The sequence below is a fragment of the Pteropus vampyrus genome, unplaced genomic scaffold (genome assembly GCF_000151845.1).
Source record: "Pteropus vampyrus isolate Shadow unplaced genomic scaffold, Pvam_2.0 Scaffold48, whole genome shotgun sequence".
In the NCBI taxonomy this organism is placed as follows: domain Eukaryota; kingdom Metazoa; phylum Chordata; class Mammalia; order Chiroptera; family Pteropodidae; genus Pteropus; species Pteropus vampyrus.
Window position 1 is genome coordinate 6,335,198 of NW_011888829.1, and position 19,842 is coordinate 6,355,039.

Below are 19,842 nucleotides of genomic sequence, written 5' to 3' on the forward strand. Positions count from 1 at the left end.
CTTCATCAGCTCAAATGAAGGGTTGTTATTAGTTGAGCTAACAGCCAAATGATAATGCTCCAGAGAGATATCAGTGCTTGTTGGTGCATTAACAAAGAGAGGAGAAAGGCTGAGGTCAAGCATGTGTCAATGTAAATGAGGCGGTATTAGGTACCAAAGGCTTAATGCAATAGACTGCCTGGGAGATAATGGAATTTCCAGGATAAAGCAAATGAGATGAAGTTATTGATAAGTGAATGAAGGGAGGGGGGCTGTAAGATAAAGTGCTGTCAAAGAAAAGGCCTTTTACTTCTGAATATCTTCTTCAAAGTATCTTCAAATCTCTTAGAAAACAAAACTCAAAAGAGATCAAATGTGACTTCTAGCTTTATGAACAATAACCTATTACTGCTATGAAACACAGACTTCTAAAAGCATACCATTTTATTATTTTTAAGCTTTCTTTGGCGTTTCCCCCTTCTTTTTATTTTCATTTTGTTTTGTTTTTTTTTCTTAAACATCAGGGCATTCTACCACAAATTATTCTTATATTTTATTAAAGCAAAAGTCTTTCTCTTGTAGGGAGGAAAAGCCAGGTCTTCCTAAGATAGTCCATCAGCCCAAGCCTCACAGAATGACAGTATCTGAGGAATAAAATATAAGAACTTTCAATTGTAAAGTACATTTAAAGGTTGTCAAAACTGAGGTCCTGCCCCAATTCTACAGATTAAAAAAAAAAAAGGTGAGGCACAGAAATATATTTTTCTTACCCTTTATTTTTCTTACAAATTACAGAAGTTATAAACACTCAATCAAGAAAACTTGTAAAACACAAAGGAAAAAGATGGCCATATTCTCAATAATTAGACAATATATTTTAAACTGACTCCTTCCAATCACTGTCCATACAGAATTTTTTAAAAACCGTTATTTTTAAATGTTTTCATTTGGCAATATATTGGGAACACCTGACATCACTAAATATGATTTTCAGTATTTTCATACTAGTCTATTATGACTATTCCACAAATGACTTTAACCAATTCCCATACTTAATTGCTAATTATTTTTACTTTCATAAATCTTACTGTGAGAATTATCCTTGTATACATATTTCTGAACACATAACAACTGAAATTCTTAATTTTTCCTTAACACAACATTCTAGAAGTAGAATTCCAAGACCAAAGTTATGCACATATCTAGGGCTTCTGATGCATAACGTCAAATTACGACCCTTTTTTGTTCTATATGTACTTAAAACAGATCTGATCAATTATTTTCCTGATGAAACTAAACTATACCTAACACCTTATGAGAAAGATAAGAATTGTAATTGCTTATGAAATAATCTCATGAAAAGATCCTTGTTCCTAATCTTATGATCCCTTCAATTCTCAGTTTCCATCAGTGCTCCATAAAGAGAGCATTGAAACCTAGGTTTCTTCTCCAAAATACAAGAGACCGCTAGGCAAGATATTCTCATTTAACAAGTGTCCCAAAGACACTTATATTTGTCATCTTACTTGTTATTCTAAGACAAGAAAAAGTTGACAAAAGACGTCTCTGAAAATCACTTCAGGCTCACGCTTATATCAAGACAATTCACCCACACTCTGCAAGAGCCCCGAATCCATTAGAAATGCTCAGTACTTACACAGCTCTTTACTAACATAAGCTATTAAAATCCCACAAAAGAATGCAAAAAGGATATGACGGGTATTTTTTGGGTTTTTTCCCCTCCATTTTAAGAACTAAGCAACCACAAGTAATTAGTACTGGGATGAATCTCAGAGAAAATATACCTCTTTAACAAGCCCCTCCCATCTTCTCAAGCCAAGCTAAAGCTCAGACCATCATCAGATACAGAGGGCTCCCATGAACAACGTGTATTGTCACCTGCTGCAATTTACACATATCTAGGATCCCCATCTGGCCAAGACTGACCAGTCAAAAACCTGTTCAAACAAGTTCATGTGTGAGGCTGAAACCAGAATATGATGGAAGATGTCAGCAAAGGACTTGTGTATTATTCTTGATTTAGATCATTCCTCCTACAGACTAACGTATGTAAACGTGAACACACACATACACATACAGTTATCTGATTAAAACATGTATGCATTTGTGACGGAAGCACCAAGGAGATAAATCACTCAATGTAAACAAGCCCAAGACTATACTGCTTTTTCTTTTTACCTAATCCTGTGTGATAGTGATGACAATGCTACCTATAGCATTTGAAATTTGTATATTGCCTTATATTTTGTTACAAAGCACTTTACCTGTAAAAAATTTCATTTTTATTCAAAAAAGAGAGAGAGAAAGTGATTTGTCTAAGCTCACAGAACTGGTGAATTGTTAGGTCCGGACTGGAATTAAGAACATCTGGCTTTTAAATCCATTTTGTTTGCACTATAGCACCTAGCCACCACCTGTCAATAAATTCATTTTTACCCCAATTTCAATCCATTAAATCTCAGCAATATATCAGGTAAGAACCCCACAGTAAAGATGCAGGAATCAGCACCAAGATGACAGCTCTGATGAGTGCTAAGTCAGCCCAAACCTAAAAAGCATCTACTTTAAACATTAAACAGAACTCATACTGACAAAGTAATTTTGCTATAAAATCAGAATAGAAGTTAAATACTCATCCGCTCTATCCAAAAACTGCAACAGAGGATGGCAACAAAGCAACATTAGTCAAACTCCAACATTTGTACATAAACATGAGGATAGCACTGTGATGTCTCTCCTATGCAAATACTTGGTTTATAACTTCTTAGAGCTGGTGTTAAAGTCAACGGCAATTTGTTTTCGCTTTATTGCATAGCATAGGCAACATCCGACATCAACACTTCCAAATTTCTCTATACATTGGAATCACCTGGAGAATGTCAAAAATTACTGAAGCTAGTGTCTCACCCCCAGATTTCAATGTAATCGGTCTAGGCTATGACCTGGGTTTTAGAATTCCTGAAGGATTCCCTAATGTGAAGAGTTTGGGAATCACTGCCCTGCAGCCAACTGAGAGAACTGAAAATTGCTGAACCTTATGATGCTTAGTGCAATAAAACAATTTCTATTTGCTTCAAAATAAAAGAGGCAACTAAAGAACAGATAAAAGTGCAAACTAAAAGGAAAGGAAATCCAATGCAATAACCTGGTTCCTAACAGTATGGCTTTTAGAAACAGGCCTCCAAAAACAAATCTAAATGAAAAGAGCATTGAGCAGCAATGATGCCCTATACATTTACTCTCTAGGTAAGAAATAAAGCTGCCGCACTAAGGCTACTCAATTTTGGACACAAAAACCAAGGTTATTTGTTTAATAACTTTATTTTCAGCTTTTCCTAAATCTTTTTGAAAAGAAGATCAGATGTTTGAGGGGAAAAAAGGGGTCTCAAATGCAGCTAGAAGCAGCTACAGCTGACCACCCTATTTAAATAGCAAACTGTCATACTACCCCACTCCCAGTATTCCTGGTCCTCTTTATCATATGAGAGACACTGTATTTGTTCATCATCTGTCTCTCCCTACTAGTGTGTAAGCTCCTTCAAGGTTAAGAGGTTAAGACTACCTTCACAAATGCATATAGACCAACAACACAGGTGATCAACAATGGCCTCACATTCATTTGTCTGTCAATCAAAATATGTGCTAGATTCTTTCTGATAAATTATTAGTACAGAATACCAGCATTGGTTACTCAAGTTAATATTCTACACTAGGAACAGATGGGCTTTAATGGTGGCTATTTCATTATTGATCCCGATACACTTTTTACTAAGTTATAAAGAAATCTATATGGAATACTGAAACATTTCTGCAGAGTCAATGAACCACTTTCAGGAAAGTACAATAAGTTTACTAGAATATTCCAACTCCTGATATTTTTAGAGCTTTCGCCTCAATACCATTTCCAGAGTCATGATGAGGAAAAAACAGTCTTGTGAGATCTCAGAAATTTTCAAGCCAGATGAAAGAGATGTGTGTTTTGGCCCCTTTTTCCTTACTTATACATTTATCATTTGATAGTGGATGCATGATCATCCCTTCCCTGACCATAATATGAGAAAAGAATTACTCTATTTACCAATGACACAGTTTTACTGGCACCAGTAGGAGCAACCTAGTTGGTCCACTGGTCCTGCTATCTAAGCACTGACAAAAAGAATAGTTTAAGATCAACTACTCTCACATTAAACATTTTTGATGAGCGCCCTCCAACACTGAACTGGCTTATATCAAATTACAATACTCAGCAGAATAACACGTTACTTAAGAGTAGATTTTGCAACAAACTGATCTTGGATAGTTTACCAACAAATTACATTGCTTATAATTAAACAGTCAATGGATACCCTTGAATATGTAATGGATGTCGGGTGAAGAGGTAACTGATGACACAGAATCCGAAATTTGTCCATACCAATTCTCAAAAATAAGGCACAGAATTTTGAGGTCTTGACCATCCATTAGTGCGTTAGAGCAGACTAGACTTGTTTTCTGAGAAAAATCGTATCTCTGCCTGCAGTAATTTCTTTGACTGTATAAAATGCAGAGTAGTCCTTCATTCTATCTGTCCATGTTAAGGAAGAAGAAAAGAAATCAAAAATGCTTAACTTGCCAATCCTACCGCAACTCTTATCAGCTCAAAACAAGTCCGCCTCAGAGACAAAGAAACATGTCTCACATGAAAGAACAGAACAAAGTTCCAGAAAAAGAACTAAACAAAATGGAGACAAGCAATCAACCAGATGCAGAGTTCAAAACACTGGTTATAAGGATACTCAGTGAACTTAGGGGAAGAGTAGATGAACTCAGAACTTAAAAGATAGAAAAAATTAAAATAAAGATGGAAAACATAAAAGAAAACCAGTCAGAAATGAATTCAATATCTGAGATAAAGAATACATTAGAGGGAATCAACAGATTGGATGAAGCAGAGGATTAAATCATCGACAGAGGATGGGGTAGCAGAGGATACCCAATCAGAACAGCAACGAGAAAGAAGAATTCAAAAGAATGAGGACAGTTTAAGAGGCCTCTGGGCCAACATCAAGCGTATCAACATCCACATCATAGGGATACCAGAAGGAGAAAAGAGAAAGGAATTGAAAACCTGTTTGAAGAAATGATGATGGGAAAACTTCCCTAACCTGGTGAAGGAAACAGTCAAACAACTCCAGGTAGCTCAGAGAGTCCCAAACAAAATGAACTCAAAGAGGTCCACACCAAGACACATCATACGTAAAATGCCAAAGGTTAAAAACAAAGAGAATCTTAAAAGCAGCAAGAGAAAAGCAATTAGTTACCTATAAAGAAGCTCCTATAAGACTGTCAGCCAATTTCTCAACAGAAACTTTGCGGACCAGAATGGACTGGCATGAAATATTCAAAGTGATGAAAAGCAAGGACCTATAACCAAGATTACTCTACCCAGCAAAAATATCATTTAGAATCAAAGGACAGATAAAGAGCTTCCCAGATAAGAAAAAGCTAAAAGCGTTTGTCACCACCAAGGCAGTATGACAAGAAATGTTGGGAGGACTTAAGGAAAAAAAAAACAAAAAAGATTTAAAATATGAATAATAAAATGGTAATAACTATATATCAATAATTACTTTCAAAGTAAAGGGATTAAATGCTCCAATCAAAAGACAGGGGGGCTGAAAGGATAAGAAAACAAGACCCTTACATATGCTGCCTACAAGAGACTCACTTCAGATCAACAAACACACACAGACTATAAGCAAAGGGATGGAAAAAGATTTCATGAAAATGGAAATGAAAAAAAAGCTGTGGTAGCAATACTTATACCAGACAACAGAAATCCCATTTCTGGGTATTTAACCAAAGAAATCCAAAATACTACTTTGAAGGGATATTCGCATCCATATGTTCATTGCAGCATCATTTACAACAGCAAAGATATGGAGGCAACCTGGGTGTCCATCAATGAGTGAATGGATAAAGAGGCAGTGGTTCATATATACAATGTACTTTTTACTCAACCATAAAAAAGAATGAAATCTTGCCATCTGAAACAACATGGATGGACCCAGAGGGTATTGTGCTGAGTGGAGAAAGACAAATACTGTATGATTTCACTTACATGTGGAGTCTAAAGAACAAAACAAAACAGAAACAAACTCATAGATACAGAGAACATGTTGAAAGCTGCCAGATGGGAAGGAAGTGAGGAGGTGGGTGAAAAAGAGAAAGGGATAAGAAGTACAAATTAGTAGTTGCAAAACAGTAATGGGGATGGAAAAGTACAGCATAAGGAATATAGTCAATAATATTGTAATAACTGTATGATGTCAAATGCATACTAGACTTACCGGGGTGATCGCTTCGTAAATTATGTAAATGTCCAATCTCTATGTTGTACACCTGAACTTAATAATATTGTATGCCAACGACAATCGAAAAATAAAAAATATTTTTTTTAAAAAAAAGTCTGCCTCAGAATTTTTGAGATTATAACATGGGAGCCATCATCAAATCCTTTCTTATCGTATCAGTAAAAATAATTAATTATAAATAACATTTCCAAGCACTTACTATGTATACTGTGCCTACTTTATATATATAGCTTAATATCTCTTAATCCCTTCAAGAATCTCTTAGAATAAGAATCCTTTATTCTAAACTCCAACTTTCAGCAAAGTCAAATTAAATAATTAGCCCCAAGTCATCGAGCTAGCAAAAATCAAAGCTGTATTCAAGCTCAGGTTCACCTGACCCACACTAAGACCCATGCTGACATCTTGAATGTTGTCCAACAATTGCAGAGGATCTTGTAAAATGAAAATATTACAAATATAATTATTTTTATTATAGGGACTTAAAAAACTATGCAGTTAAATAGCTACCTTATTCTCTTTATTCCAGATGTGGCCACATTTTCACAGTGTAAGTGAAATAATTCCACCATCCCAGTCTCTGAGCAAAGCGCTCTAGGATCCTCTGGGAAGAAGGCAGCTACGTAAATATAAGTTATTATAATTATCATAATAATCCTTACCTGACTACATAGCCAAGGAGTCTCTTTAAAAAGGCATATAAATTTTTAAAAGGACAAAATGATTAGGAAACATTCAAAATCTCTCCAATCTCCAGAAGACTTAGAAACGAAGAAATTATTTTAGTCACAAGCCTTGTGACTGTCAGCTAAAGTGCTTCCAAACTACTCACGCTGGCTTGGTGCCCACTGATTGAATACAATTATGAATTGACTTCTACGGGTTGATAAATCAGAACTTGTGTAAGTGGTTTACAAAGCTCATCTGTACAATTCTAGTTTGATGCAGAATTCCATACAAATTTTCCTTTAAAAAAAGTTTATAAAAACATTAACTATCATGTAATACCTTCCTGCTTAGCTCATGCCATTGGGAAGAAGCTGCTATTCTTATATTAATAATTCTTCCCAGAATTAATCAGTCATTGTACATTAGAACCAGCAGCTGGAGTGTTTTGAGTGATAATGAAACCTGTAACAAGGCATCTTCAGCCGTCTTTTCAAGACAATAAGGGAATTAAAATTTCAATTTAAATGCAGAGGTTTGAAACACGCTTCACTGGCAAAATTACTTCAATTAATGTGAGTGGAATACAAAGGACAGACTGCAGAAATGTGATGCAGCAACCAGAAATTATGTCATTAATGTGTTTGCATCAACCTAGCACAATGACTGCAAAGGTCTAATTTAAACCACACATATCGCAAAGCTACAGGCTACAATATAAATCAAGTCTCTGATTTCAATGTGACGAATACAGGCTTCTTGTTGGATCACTTTTAGCTTTTTGTAAGCTAACAGCAGCTGTTTACCTTGAAGGAGGAAACAAAAGGCCATGCCTATTTGCAGACATTCCCTGTCATGACAATTTAATTATTTTATGCAATACTCAGGTTATCATATCAAAAGAAATAAATATCCCATCTAGAAGCCAAGTCTATAGCTATTAGACCCGTCTAATGGTAGAGTAGGAATTGTAGAAGCTGACAAGAGCCATGGGTCATCACTGATTTATTTAATCTGGATTTATTAACCTGAATAGGGATTAAATTACTGGACATCTGCACCTGCCTTAAAATAAAAATGCAAAATCTTTTGTCAAACAAATCCAAAGAAATCAGAGGGTTTTGAAAGGCTGGATTTTTGTCTTTTCTCTGATGTCTTTTAGCAAAGACTTCCATTTGGACCCTTCTGATGCCTTAACGCAGATTTTACTTCTAATAGCACAAAACCTTAAGAAAAGGAAACGTGATTATTTCTTCATACGAAGTCCAATGAAAGAGCAATTATAGACGTTACTATTCATTCTTACAAACATAAAGCCAAATTGAAGAATGTATCCGACCTTTTAAGCACACCTTAAACCCTATCTCCATGAAATCTTTATTGTAGATTAGGATATGCCAACTCCCCAGATCATGCAAAGCAGCTACGTCATCTAGAAAAATGGGGATGATATTAGAAACCTATCTCTTATATATTGTTAAGAGAATTAAATGCATTGACAGATTTAATATGCTTAAAATGGTACCAGTACATAGTAAATGCTCAATCCATATTATTATTGTTGCTTATTAAAAAAACAAAGGCAAAATATCAGAAACTAGAGAAACTTGCCATTAAAAACAACAACAACAAAAATAACAAAAAGGTAAAAATCAGACCAGAGCAGAGGTCGTAGAAAGAAATTGCCTTTTTCTGTTTAGTGGTATGAAAGTCTTTCACACAGTTACCCATTTGGCTAATGATCTGTGAACTCTGACTATATGAGGTGCAATATGCTAAGTACAGGACAAAAAATAGATTAAGATATAGCCCCTGCCCTCACTGACCTACCATACAAATGACAGCAATTGTATTACAGTGAAATATATACAGCTTATGGAAACAAAGAAAAGCATCTATTCATGTTAAGTATACAGATAAATAATTTTTTTAAAAAAAGAAAAGAATCTAATTTACCTAGGACATTCAGAGATTTATTCTTAAAGGATAAATCATAATTTTCCAGGCAAACAGGATTGGGATTAGTTTCAGGGAAATATGTAATCAATTAAAAAAAAAATCTATTGCATCCCTATACATCAGCAACAACTGGAAATTATAATAGAGCCATTGTATTAAAAAAGCAAAAAATGAATACTCAGAAACAAGATATATGTAATACAGTATCTCTAAGAAATGCATTATAAGCCTTATAAAAGACATAAATGAAGACTTCAATTAATGAGACATATCCTGTTTACTGAAAACCTCGATATTACAAAGATAAAATTCTCTTAAGTTTAATCAAAATCCCATCACACTTTTTGTAGAACTTGGCAAGCTGATACTAAAATTCATATGAAACAGTAAAGGGCCAAGAATAGCATAGGCTATTCTGAATAGTAAGATAAGGGAATGTCTTCCCCTGCTATCAAGATATATCATAAAATTATAGTAATTAGAACAGCATAGTTTTGGTGCAGATACAGTTGAGATCAACTGAACAAAATAAAGAGCTCAAAAACAGAACCATGGATATGTGAAAATTTAGTATGGGACCAAGACGGCATTAAATCAGTAGGAAACAGATTCAATAAATGGTCTGAGCCAAGTGACTATTTATACAAAAGACAAACTTAGATCCCCGATTCATACCATATATGAAAATAGGCTCTAAATGGGTTAAAGAAGACATAAGAGATTCTCTTTATATGACATTGGAATTGAAAAAAGATTTTTCTTAAAATAAAAATCACATAAGAAAAAAAGAATAAGAAATTTTATTGCATTAAATTTTAAAACTTTATAATAAAAGACACTATAAACAATGTAAAAAGATATACCACCAACTGAGAGAACACATTTACAATCCATCTAACAGACACAGGATTAGTATCCAGAATATATAAAGAACTAGAAAAAGAAAAACAAAACTTCTGGGAAATGTATCTCATATACTTGCACTTTTCTGAAGGTGACTGCTCTTCCTTCCCACCCCATACCCCAGGTTCCCCACACCGCCCAGCCCCTTGGTTTTAGTTAGAACTGATAATTACAGTATCCAAGTCGGCCCAATCTAGATCCTACCCCCATATTAAGAAAGATTATTTTCCTCTACAAAGCCGAAGAAATGTATGCTACAACCTACACCCTTCTCCCTAAACACCCAAACTTCACCCACATGTGTAAGAAACATCTACAGTAGAACAAGACATGCAAAAGAACATACGCTGGCATTCCACACACATGGCTGTCCTTTTAGCAGATCGGTTACCCGAGTAAAGCAATTCTGTTCCTGAGGTTAGCTACAGTTGTATTTCTGTAACTTGCAACCATGAACTTAAAGTTATTTAATGGGATCCTTAAGAAAATATGTCAAAAAAAGAGACAGTATTCATTATTGATTAGCTCTTAATAAATTAGCCCTTAAGTAATAAGACCGTAAAACAAAAATCTGAAATCCTAAAAGAAACATAATTAAGAGAAATAGAATTTATTTCTATTTCTATTTTTAACCTATTTTTAACATATGGCACTTAGTAAAAGCAGGCCTGCCACAAAAAATTGTGATTCAAATAGATGTGTATAAGCTAAATATATGTTTATCTATTTTGATTGCTGAATCTTGATAATTTAGCACATTTATGCGTTCCTAACATGTAAACCAAGAGTTAACCTGAAAGGTGACATTTTTCTTTTGTCAGACACCCTATAGTCATTATTACAGATGTCACTATGAACAAGATACTGAAAAGATCCAATTCTTCTGCCACCCAAGAGCAGATCGTTATTAACCTCCTTCCACTGTAGAAACAGACTATCCACTCCCACTACATAACCGGTATTAATACATGATAGAATATCATGGCACGTCTCACCTCTAGGATACCAGATTTCCTTAAAAGCCTCTTATGAGGGACTTATGGCAAAATTCTTCTTGAAAGTCTAAATGAATTAGAACCAATTAGAAGATTTAACCCATTTCTCCCAATAATTCCTCTCAGTACCTTTTCCAGAGTTAGAGCCAATCTAATTTGGTGAAACAAAGATGAGACTTTCACCTGTCATGGAAAAGAAAATTCAAATACACTCCATCTGCTACTGAGGGCTTCTGTAGTCCTCAGACAACTTGGAATGAGATGGAGGGGAGGTGTCTGTGTGGGGTGGGGAGGTCGACAGAGCAGCCCTCTCCAAGAGCCACAGGCCCCGGGAAAGTTAGGGTGACTAGACAGCAAGATGTGTGTTTTTACTTTTTATTCATCTTCCTGATGCTCAGCCACATGCACCACTAGTTGAGACCTTCTCTGAATTTCATTTTTAATTCAAAAAGTAGAACAGATTAAGATCAAGACTAAAGGCTAAGCTGTGGAGTGCTTCTGCTTAACAAAGTTACTTCCATAATTACTCCCCCCAAATTATTTTATTTCTTATCAATCAATATAAAGGAAAAAACAGAGCCCTAATGTAAAAATTCTTTCAAAGAATTTGTGGAACATCAAGTTTACAAATCTCTTAAAGTTCTCTTTCATGTAGATTTCATTCTTTAAAATGAAACTATCTTCCTCTGAAGCTAAAACACCTCTCATTACTATTCCAACATGATTAAAGTACTGATTTCTTACCATTATATTTCTTGCCATTGTTCCAAGGGCAGACAATATATAAATAATAATCGCCTACCATTCCAAACACTGGAATTAGGAAGAGAATCAGCCAGGCTTTACCTGCAAAGGCTCATGAATCCCAAGAGGGCAGTTGGTAATGTGCTACGTGAATTACGGAATTCAGAGAGAACAAAAGGAATGCTTTGATATCTTAGCAGAAGTGGCCATGAGTGCAGGCTGTTCTCTTACCAGCATGTCGGTGGCACTGAGATAGTGCTTGCTGGCCATGCACTGTTCCAGCTTCTGAGGCACTTGCTTGATATTCTCGATCTCATCCAACAGGTTCAGTACATGCTTATGTTCAATTCCTTCAATCCACAATTTCCGAAGCTCATCCCGTTTGCAGTGCAACAGCATCTTGCATGAAAGCAGATTCTCTTTGACCTACAATAAATCAGATTCAATGTTGGGTCAGTCCAAAGTCTTGCCAGCCTAAACCCAAAAGCTGGTTAGTATCCTTCACTGGTACTACTGTAAGTAACAGGTCCTTGTTCCCACTCCCACATATTCCCCTTGGTTGGTCAGCTTACAAAATTCTAATCCTGGTTCTGACGCTGACTCACTTGGGTACCTCTCCACCTCTCTGTGTCTGTATTTTCTCTCCTGTGAAATGAGAAAACTACTCCTACTCTACCTTTGAGTGAATCTAGAAAAAATTACTTTGGATATAAAGTACTCTGAAAATGTGAATTACCACAATGACATTAATATGTTCAAAAAGGAACAATTGATATGAGAGTCCGTGCTATTATTTCTTCCCATTCTTCTTTCGTACTTCCTAGTCAAGCTAATAGGTCACGTGGTCCATCCTGTTAGATCAAGAACTTTAGCTGAATCTTTCAACCAAGGGACTGGCATTCATCTCAACTGACTAAAATGAAAATAAGGCTAGATTCCAGAAAAGAGTAGGCACATCCAGAGATAATCTCAAAATAAAAGAAATTAGGACATAAAGTTTTTCCATGCACTTTGATTTTTAAATATGAAGACAATCACAAGTGTTCTCATAGATTTGTATAGTTTAGTGACCAACACAGGCACAGCTTAACACAACTGAAGGAGCCAGAAAGGAGCAGGGAGGGGTAGTCACAATGTACATGATGAGTCCATTTTCATTTTCACCTTAAATCTTTAATTTTTACAACATGGAAAAATAAGATCAAAATAAACTGAAAAATGACCTTTCACAAATCACAGAACTACTTTCATATACTTTTGATATTCCTTATATTTTGATTTAAATTAAAATTTAATATTTGTTTACAGTCTTATTTTTGTCTGAGGTAAAATTTATGCATGGAAACATCTCCAATGTACCACTTGGTGAGTTCAGAAAATGCATACATCTGTATAATTCAAACCAGCAACATACAGGTCACTTTCATCACCCTAGAAAATCTACAATGCTTTTGATAACTGAAAATCCGTCTTCTACAAGATGCCGTGGGGTGCACAAACTGACACTATACTTCTGGTGATTATAAAGCTAAATTTCAACATTTTTCCAACAAACACAGAAAATATTAAGATAGAATGTTAAGATTAGAAGGTTTCTTGAAAAAAAGCATTTCATCTATTCCTACAACTTTAGGACAATACCTAAATCATACTTTTATGAAACTCTCCAATGGAAAAAGAACTCTGAATAAGGAGATTTTTCAATCCTAAAAAAAAAAAAAAAAAAAAGCATAATGGAACATTATCAGCTTTTGGAAGAGTCAGAGACCACTTTGAAAGTTTGTTGAAGATAGTCCTAATTACCTGTACTCCTTCCTGAAATCTCACCAAAATGATAGCAAAAGAATTACTTTCAAACATAAAGCCCCAAGAAAAAAGAACAGAGAGGTAGGAACAGCAAATAAGAGATGGTGACAACACTTCAGAAGCTGGCAAGACAGTGGATGGTAGGTAACCAAATTAGCAGAGGAATCTGAAAAATCTTAGCCTGGAGAGGGGTTTGGTAACACTGAAAAGGCAGCACCAAGAATACTGAAGGGTTAAAACTTTCTATAAGGAGTATTATAAGCCCTAAATCCTCATCAAATCACAAAGACAGGTAATTCCCTCCCCACCCCAACAATGGCCAAATAGAAGGTTTATGATCTGAAGAAACTGAATCAAAAAGGATCTAGACCAGACACACGGCTGAGGGGAGGGTGTGAGGCACTGGATAGAAAAAGGAGCATGAAGTCAAGGGCCTTTGGAACAGTAAGATCCTCAGCCCCCAGGGCCCCACCCTCCTTCCACAGTTGGCTCCAGCTTGACTTTCAGCCCCAACATGGGAACTTATGGCTTTCCCATGACCAAGTATAAAGACTCTAGATAGGGACATTTGAGGTTTCACCAAGGAAACTGCTGGGTCTCTGCTCAATCAGCTTTGTAGTGTCTCCCTCTTACATGCAAATAGTTAAGTAAGGATCACCAGTCAAGGAAAGTCTATAATATCGAAAGACAGGAATCAAAACAAACAAAAAGAAAAAAATATTGGAGGGAACAAACTAAACAACAGAAAAAAAAAACTATACTATTCTTAGGAAAAATAAGATATTACATCAAAGAAACAAGAACAAGATGCTATTAAAAAAAAAAGCTCAAGAATAAAAAAACTCTTCAAAATTAAAAATATTATTTAAAAAATCCACTACAAAGGCTAGAAGATACCCTTGAACAAATATCCAAAGACACAGGTAAAAAAGAGATAAAAGAAAATGAAGGGATTGATCCAAGAGATCCAATACTTGCCAAACAGGACTTCCAGGGGAGGGAAAGAAAAAATATGAAGTGGATAAAAACACCAACGGAAGAAAATTACCCAGAAGGCATTAGTTTTCAGACTAAAAAAGAACACCAAGTGTTGAAAACAATGGAGTGAAACAGAGACCCAAGCCAGGGCACATTATCCTGACATGTAAGAACACAAGGAATAAAGAGACAATTTCTTAAAAGCTTTCAAAGTGGGGAACAGAACCCATAAAATAGATTGTGAATCAGAATGCATATCAGACATGCAAAAAATAACCTTATGAGTACCATTATCTCAGCAAGCTACTGAAGAAAGTGCTCTGTCAATACAAGAGAAAACCAGGATTCAGGCAATGGGGCTAGGGACTCCGATGCAGAAAAAAGGCAACAGCATTATTCAGTCACTGACTCGAAGGAAAGCAACAAAATTATACAAGCAAAAACAGTATTCTGGATGGCTTAGATGTAAATACTTACGTAGTTATAACAAAGTGAGCACTATGTATTTAACCATAAACTAGGATACAACTGTATAGAGAGGAGGAGGGAAGATGTGGAAGAATGGGAGAAAGAGTGGGAAAGTGACTAAATCCTCATCTTCCATAGCTGGAAGTTCATATACAGTGTCAAAAATAGGACAATCGAGAAAAATAGTATAAATATATTACTCAGAAATACAGAAATAGAAATATCTGGAAAAAAAAACACTAAAAGAGTAAAAAGTCAATGCCTCTGAAGTGTTGGAATTGGGACTGGGGTAGGTTGAGGTAGGGGAGTGCTGGGTTTGTTTTTGTTTTTGTTTTTTTATCAGCGTTTGTGGTTTTATCTGATTTTTTAAAACACTTCTCAAGGCCAGTCCCAGATCCCCTTGACACTCTTGGTCTCTGGGTTAAGAATTCTAGTTATTAAGTCCATTGTATTTTAAATCTTAGTTAAAATCTTAGAATTTGATTTCTGATATTCTACTCATATCATCTTGGTTCTATAAATCTCAGCTTTTTCCTCTGTAATGGTTACCATGGAAAGAGTTAATCAACTCTCTTCTCACTTTTACTTAGTAAATGAAGGAAAAATAAAAAGGATGGTAGCACTGGGGGCATCAGACTGTGTGAAAAATGAACATCACCAAAATTATTCCCTAAACTGAGTTAGTTAACCAAAGCTGAAGACGTGAGAAGCATTAAGAACTTTTAATAATAAATTTCCCTGAGGCTTTAGTTTTTTGTTTTTTGTTTTTTTACTTGAAAGTCAATTATGAGGAGATGTTATTTTAAAAATTGAGGGACTGAGGGGATACTAGTCAGCAATAAAAGAAATATGAAGTATCTCAAAAACATGCTGAGTAAAAGAAGCTAGATGCAAAAGAGTATATACTGGATGACCTAGAATAGGCAAAAATAATCTATAGTGATCATTTTAAATCAGTAGTTGCTTCAAAAAAGATGTGAGAGTGGAAATGACTGCAGAAGCAGGAGAGAAATCTCTGAGGTGATGGTAACACATTCAAGGGCATATACATTTGCCAAAATTCATTAAACTATAGTCTAAAAATGCTGCATTTTATTATATGTAAGTAATAGCTCAATAAATATGATTTTTTAAACAAACGGGAGAAACAGGACTATGTCCATCAATGAATAACATATAAATATGACAAAGATACCAAATTACACATTTATTTCTCAAATGCCTGTTCTACTTTTATAAATGTGGTGACAGCATTTTCATTTCATTCTATTTATCAGGAGAATTAAAATTGAAAAATTATGTTACTCTCTGCTTCTTCCTTAAATAAATCCATGAAGAGCCAAGCAGTTCAAATCATAACATCAAAACCAAAGTACAGAAATCCTTCCTCAAACACAAGTTTCCTTTGCTTCCTGAGAATTCTAGTAACTTCATAATTGCTCCTGATCACCTGTTCAACAGTAACAAGAATTTCAGTTTTAATACATAAGACCTGCAAGTCACTCTAATTAGAGACTACTAGAAAAAGAGAAAATAAGGACAACAGGGCCCAAGGGCTTATTTTGACTAGATATGTAAGATCATACAGACAGCAGACCAATATTCTTGCAACCCAGCCTTGAGAAAGATAGAGAGGGGAAGAACACTGACCAGGCCTCTGAATAACAATGTGGTAGCATTTGTGAGAGGAGGGACAGAGGTAGATGTAAGAGAGGCTGATGGATACAGGCACGGGGGAGGTGGTGGAAAACTATTGTCATAAAATCAGAAAAGCATTGAATTTGGATCAAGAATAATGGGGGGAAATGCCTTTAAGTGTGCATATTTCATACAATAAGTATTATTGTATGCCAGCATCACTGAAATTCTAAACCAGAAATCTGAAAAGCTCCCCATTTTTAAGGGATGGTAAATGAAAATTAATATAAAAAATTATTTTTAATTCTAAAAGTACAAATTACCATGGTATCTTCTTTTCATAGTAAAAATAAGTCTACATATTAGTGTTCTCATAAGTATTTTCCTGATGTAAATGTCATCCTTTTTTTTTTCCAGAATCTTATAGAAAGTTCCTAGAAAGAATGAACTTTAGAAACATTGCTCGCTATTCTGTTCAAAAGTCCTTTATAACTATAGGTCATTTTTAAATTACCCTCGAACTTATTTCCCAGGCTTTTGTTCCCTTACTTTTTCTAGCTACCATTCTAAGGTCTTGAATTCTGAGAGGCTCCACTCAACCCTTCCCAAGGGCCATCCTCAGCTTTTGAGTTGCAGAGTAATGCACTGCAGACGACTACCTAGAATTATGATATCTCATTATTGCCCACTGTTTAGCATGTCCATTTTGAGGCTTTTTTACCCTTTCTTATACAAGCAGCTAGGATTTTCCATCTCATATGTGAACTATAAATAACTTCCTACCAAAACCATCTTGTTCTACTGTGACTTTTTAAAAATTAAGGATATTCTTCCATCTAATTCTACCTTTCAAGGTATACTTTCATATAAAAGCCGCAAAATTATTTTAGTTAAATGTTAATGAATGAATGTTGTATTACTCAATGATTAAGTCCTAACAACTTCATTTTGATGATCACGTATAGTTATATCTAATTACAGGCAAGAAAAATGAGTTAAGAGGTTGACCTAGCATCAACAAGGCAGCCAAAACTGGGGTTAAATGTAATGCGTTTGTTCACACGTCACAACAGAGACAAGTATCTGTATTTTTCCTTCAGCCTACCTGCTCCTAGGATAAGCACTAGGTGGACTTAGTATCTTTAAAGAAAGATGCTATCATCTCATCCACCTAATATACCAAGGAGGAAACACTCGGATTCAAATACCAACAAACATCACTTATAGGGCCCCAAGACTCCCATTTGTATCTATTCATATTTATCTATTTTGGTGCTGCTGCTGTAGTATCATTATGAGAGACATTGGCAGAAACTGTGGACTCTGAAGTTTTCTAATACAATAACATCTCATTTTGATCAATTTTACAATGTATTTTACAATACTTGGACTGCCCGGGTATTTTGCTTATTGTCCACTTTACTTGGAGTGATCAATTATACATATCTGCATTTTTTTTTTAAATCTAGAAAAAATTCCAAATGAACTTGACTGATGTAAAAAAGTTTGGACCATCTGGGAAGAGAGTCAAATCTGTCGGCTCCTATTATCCTCCAGGATATATATAGGTTCAATCAATATGACATAAATCCATCCATACATGAAACTAATACCAAAATGAGAAATATAAACAATTCTGTGATCTCAACCTTTTAAAGGTAACAAAGCATGAATACAAACATTTTCATCTACTTTGGTTCCCACTAACATCTATTCTCAGTATAGTAGCTAGAGTGGCCTTTTTAATCATATCATGTCACTCCTGTGCTCAAAACCATACAATGGTTTCACATCACACTCAAAGTTTAAATCGAAGTCCTCGCAGTGATGAAGACCCTGCCTGACCTGGCCCATTCTGCCATACCTCACCCACCAGTTCTCCTCTCTCTCCAGCTACTCTCCCCACTTTGCTCCAGTCCCACTGGCCACCTTTCTGTTTCCCTACAATTTCAATCATATTCCTGCTTCGGGCTTATATATCTGCTATTCCTCCTTCCTGAGGTGGCTTCCTGACTCTCTCCTTCACCTCCTCCAGGCATTGGCTCAACTGTAACCTCAGCGAGGCCTTCTCTGACCTATCTATTTAGAACAGCAACTCCCTAGTCTCCTTTCCTTTTATTTTCCTTTGGCACATCACTTCTTACCATTTGTTATATCATATTTTCCTTATTAATTTACAGTCTGTCTCCCCGGACTAGAATGTAAACTCCAAGAGGACAGGAATTTTTATTTTATTCACTTTTATACACCAGAACCTAGAGCAATGCTCAGCATAAAGGAGACACTTAGTACACAGAGACTAAATCGATGCTGTTAAAGTATCCTCTTTGTTTTTCTGTCTCCTTCCATTAGGGTGTAAGCGCCATGCGGAACGGGACTGGTGTTTTCCACTGCTACAGCCCCAGCATCAAAAACAGAACCAGGCATGCAGCTGGCACGCAACAAATATCTGTTGAGTAAACACTCATTCATTCTTTTGGCAGAGAGCAGAAAGAAAATTTCTACTCAGATCCACACATTCTCAACATCTTGCTTGGCTCTGAAATAATCTAGTCTAGCAATCATTCCATTTTTACCTTAAAAACACACATACGTATATTTCTTACATAATCAGAAGTGCAATTAAAAACCAAAACAACAGGGAGATCAGTGAGGAAACACTGGTGTTTCCTACATGATAAAAAATGGACTTTCACAGTATAAAACTGTCAAATTATACAATAAAAATAAATTCACTTTCATTTTTCCCCACCATTTTTCTTCTCCCATTTGTCAATTATTAAAGGCTTTTTTGAAGAGAGCTTCAGCCCTTTCTTTCTCTCCCCAGTAGTGAAACTAAGTCGTAACAGAATTATGTGGCTTTTTCTTGATAACTGATAAACACAAAGTTTTCTTTTTTGGTTTTCTTTTGCTCAAAACTCCACCATACTTAAAAAATGAGGTTGGCGAGAAGACTGAGGCTACTAAACAAATGTGAAATAATCAAGATGAGACTCTTTTTCAATACCAGCAAACACTCTTTGGGCAAAGATGCTATCGCCTCAGAGCGATAGGGAGTCAAGGCAGAAACCCTGTAGCGCTTCCCTTGAGATTAGGACAAAGTCCTTTCAGTCAAGAAAACTAATCAGAAAACACAAATACCAAAGGTCCTTCACCCTTACTGTGATTACCCGAGGCAAAGCCAGAAGGTCAGCAGCTCTACAAATTCATTTTTCTGACCTCTCCTGGGCTTAGTATATTGGGTCAAAATGGACTACGGGTTACTTTAAATCTAGAGGAACTGATGTATAGCTTCACCTAGTTTCACAGATAAATACGTAGGATGAACTCAC

The 19,842-nt window shown here is 35.6% G+C and overlaps 1 protein-coding gene across 2 annotated transcripts in view; it reads right to left on the reverse strand.

Annotated features, from left to right (window-relative positions):
• The window catches only part of EXOC4 (exocyst complex component 4), a 675,009-nt gene that overhangs the window by 633,136 nt on the left and 22,031 nt on the right, over nt 1-19,842 (reverse strand). For both annotated transcript variants that reach the window (XM_011359538.2, XM_023530309.1), the window contains exon 3: nt 11,852-12,046. In XM_011359538.2, the coding sequence (XP_011357840.1) occupies nt 11,852-12,046 (195 nt within the window). The remainder of the gene's footprint in view (nt 1-11,851; nt 12,047-19,842) is intronic.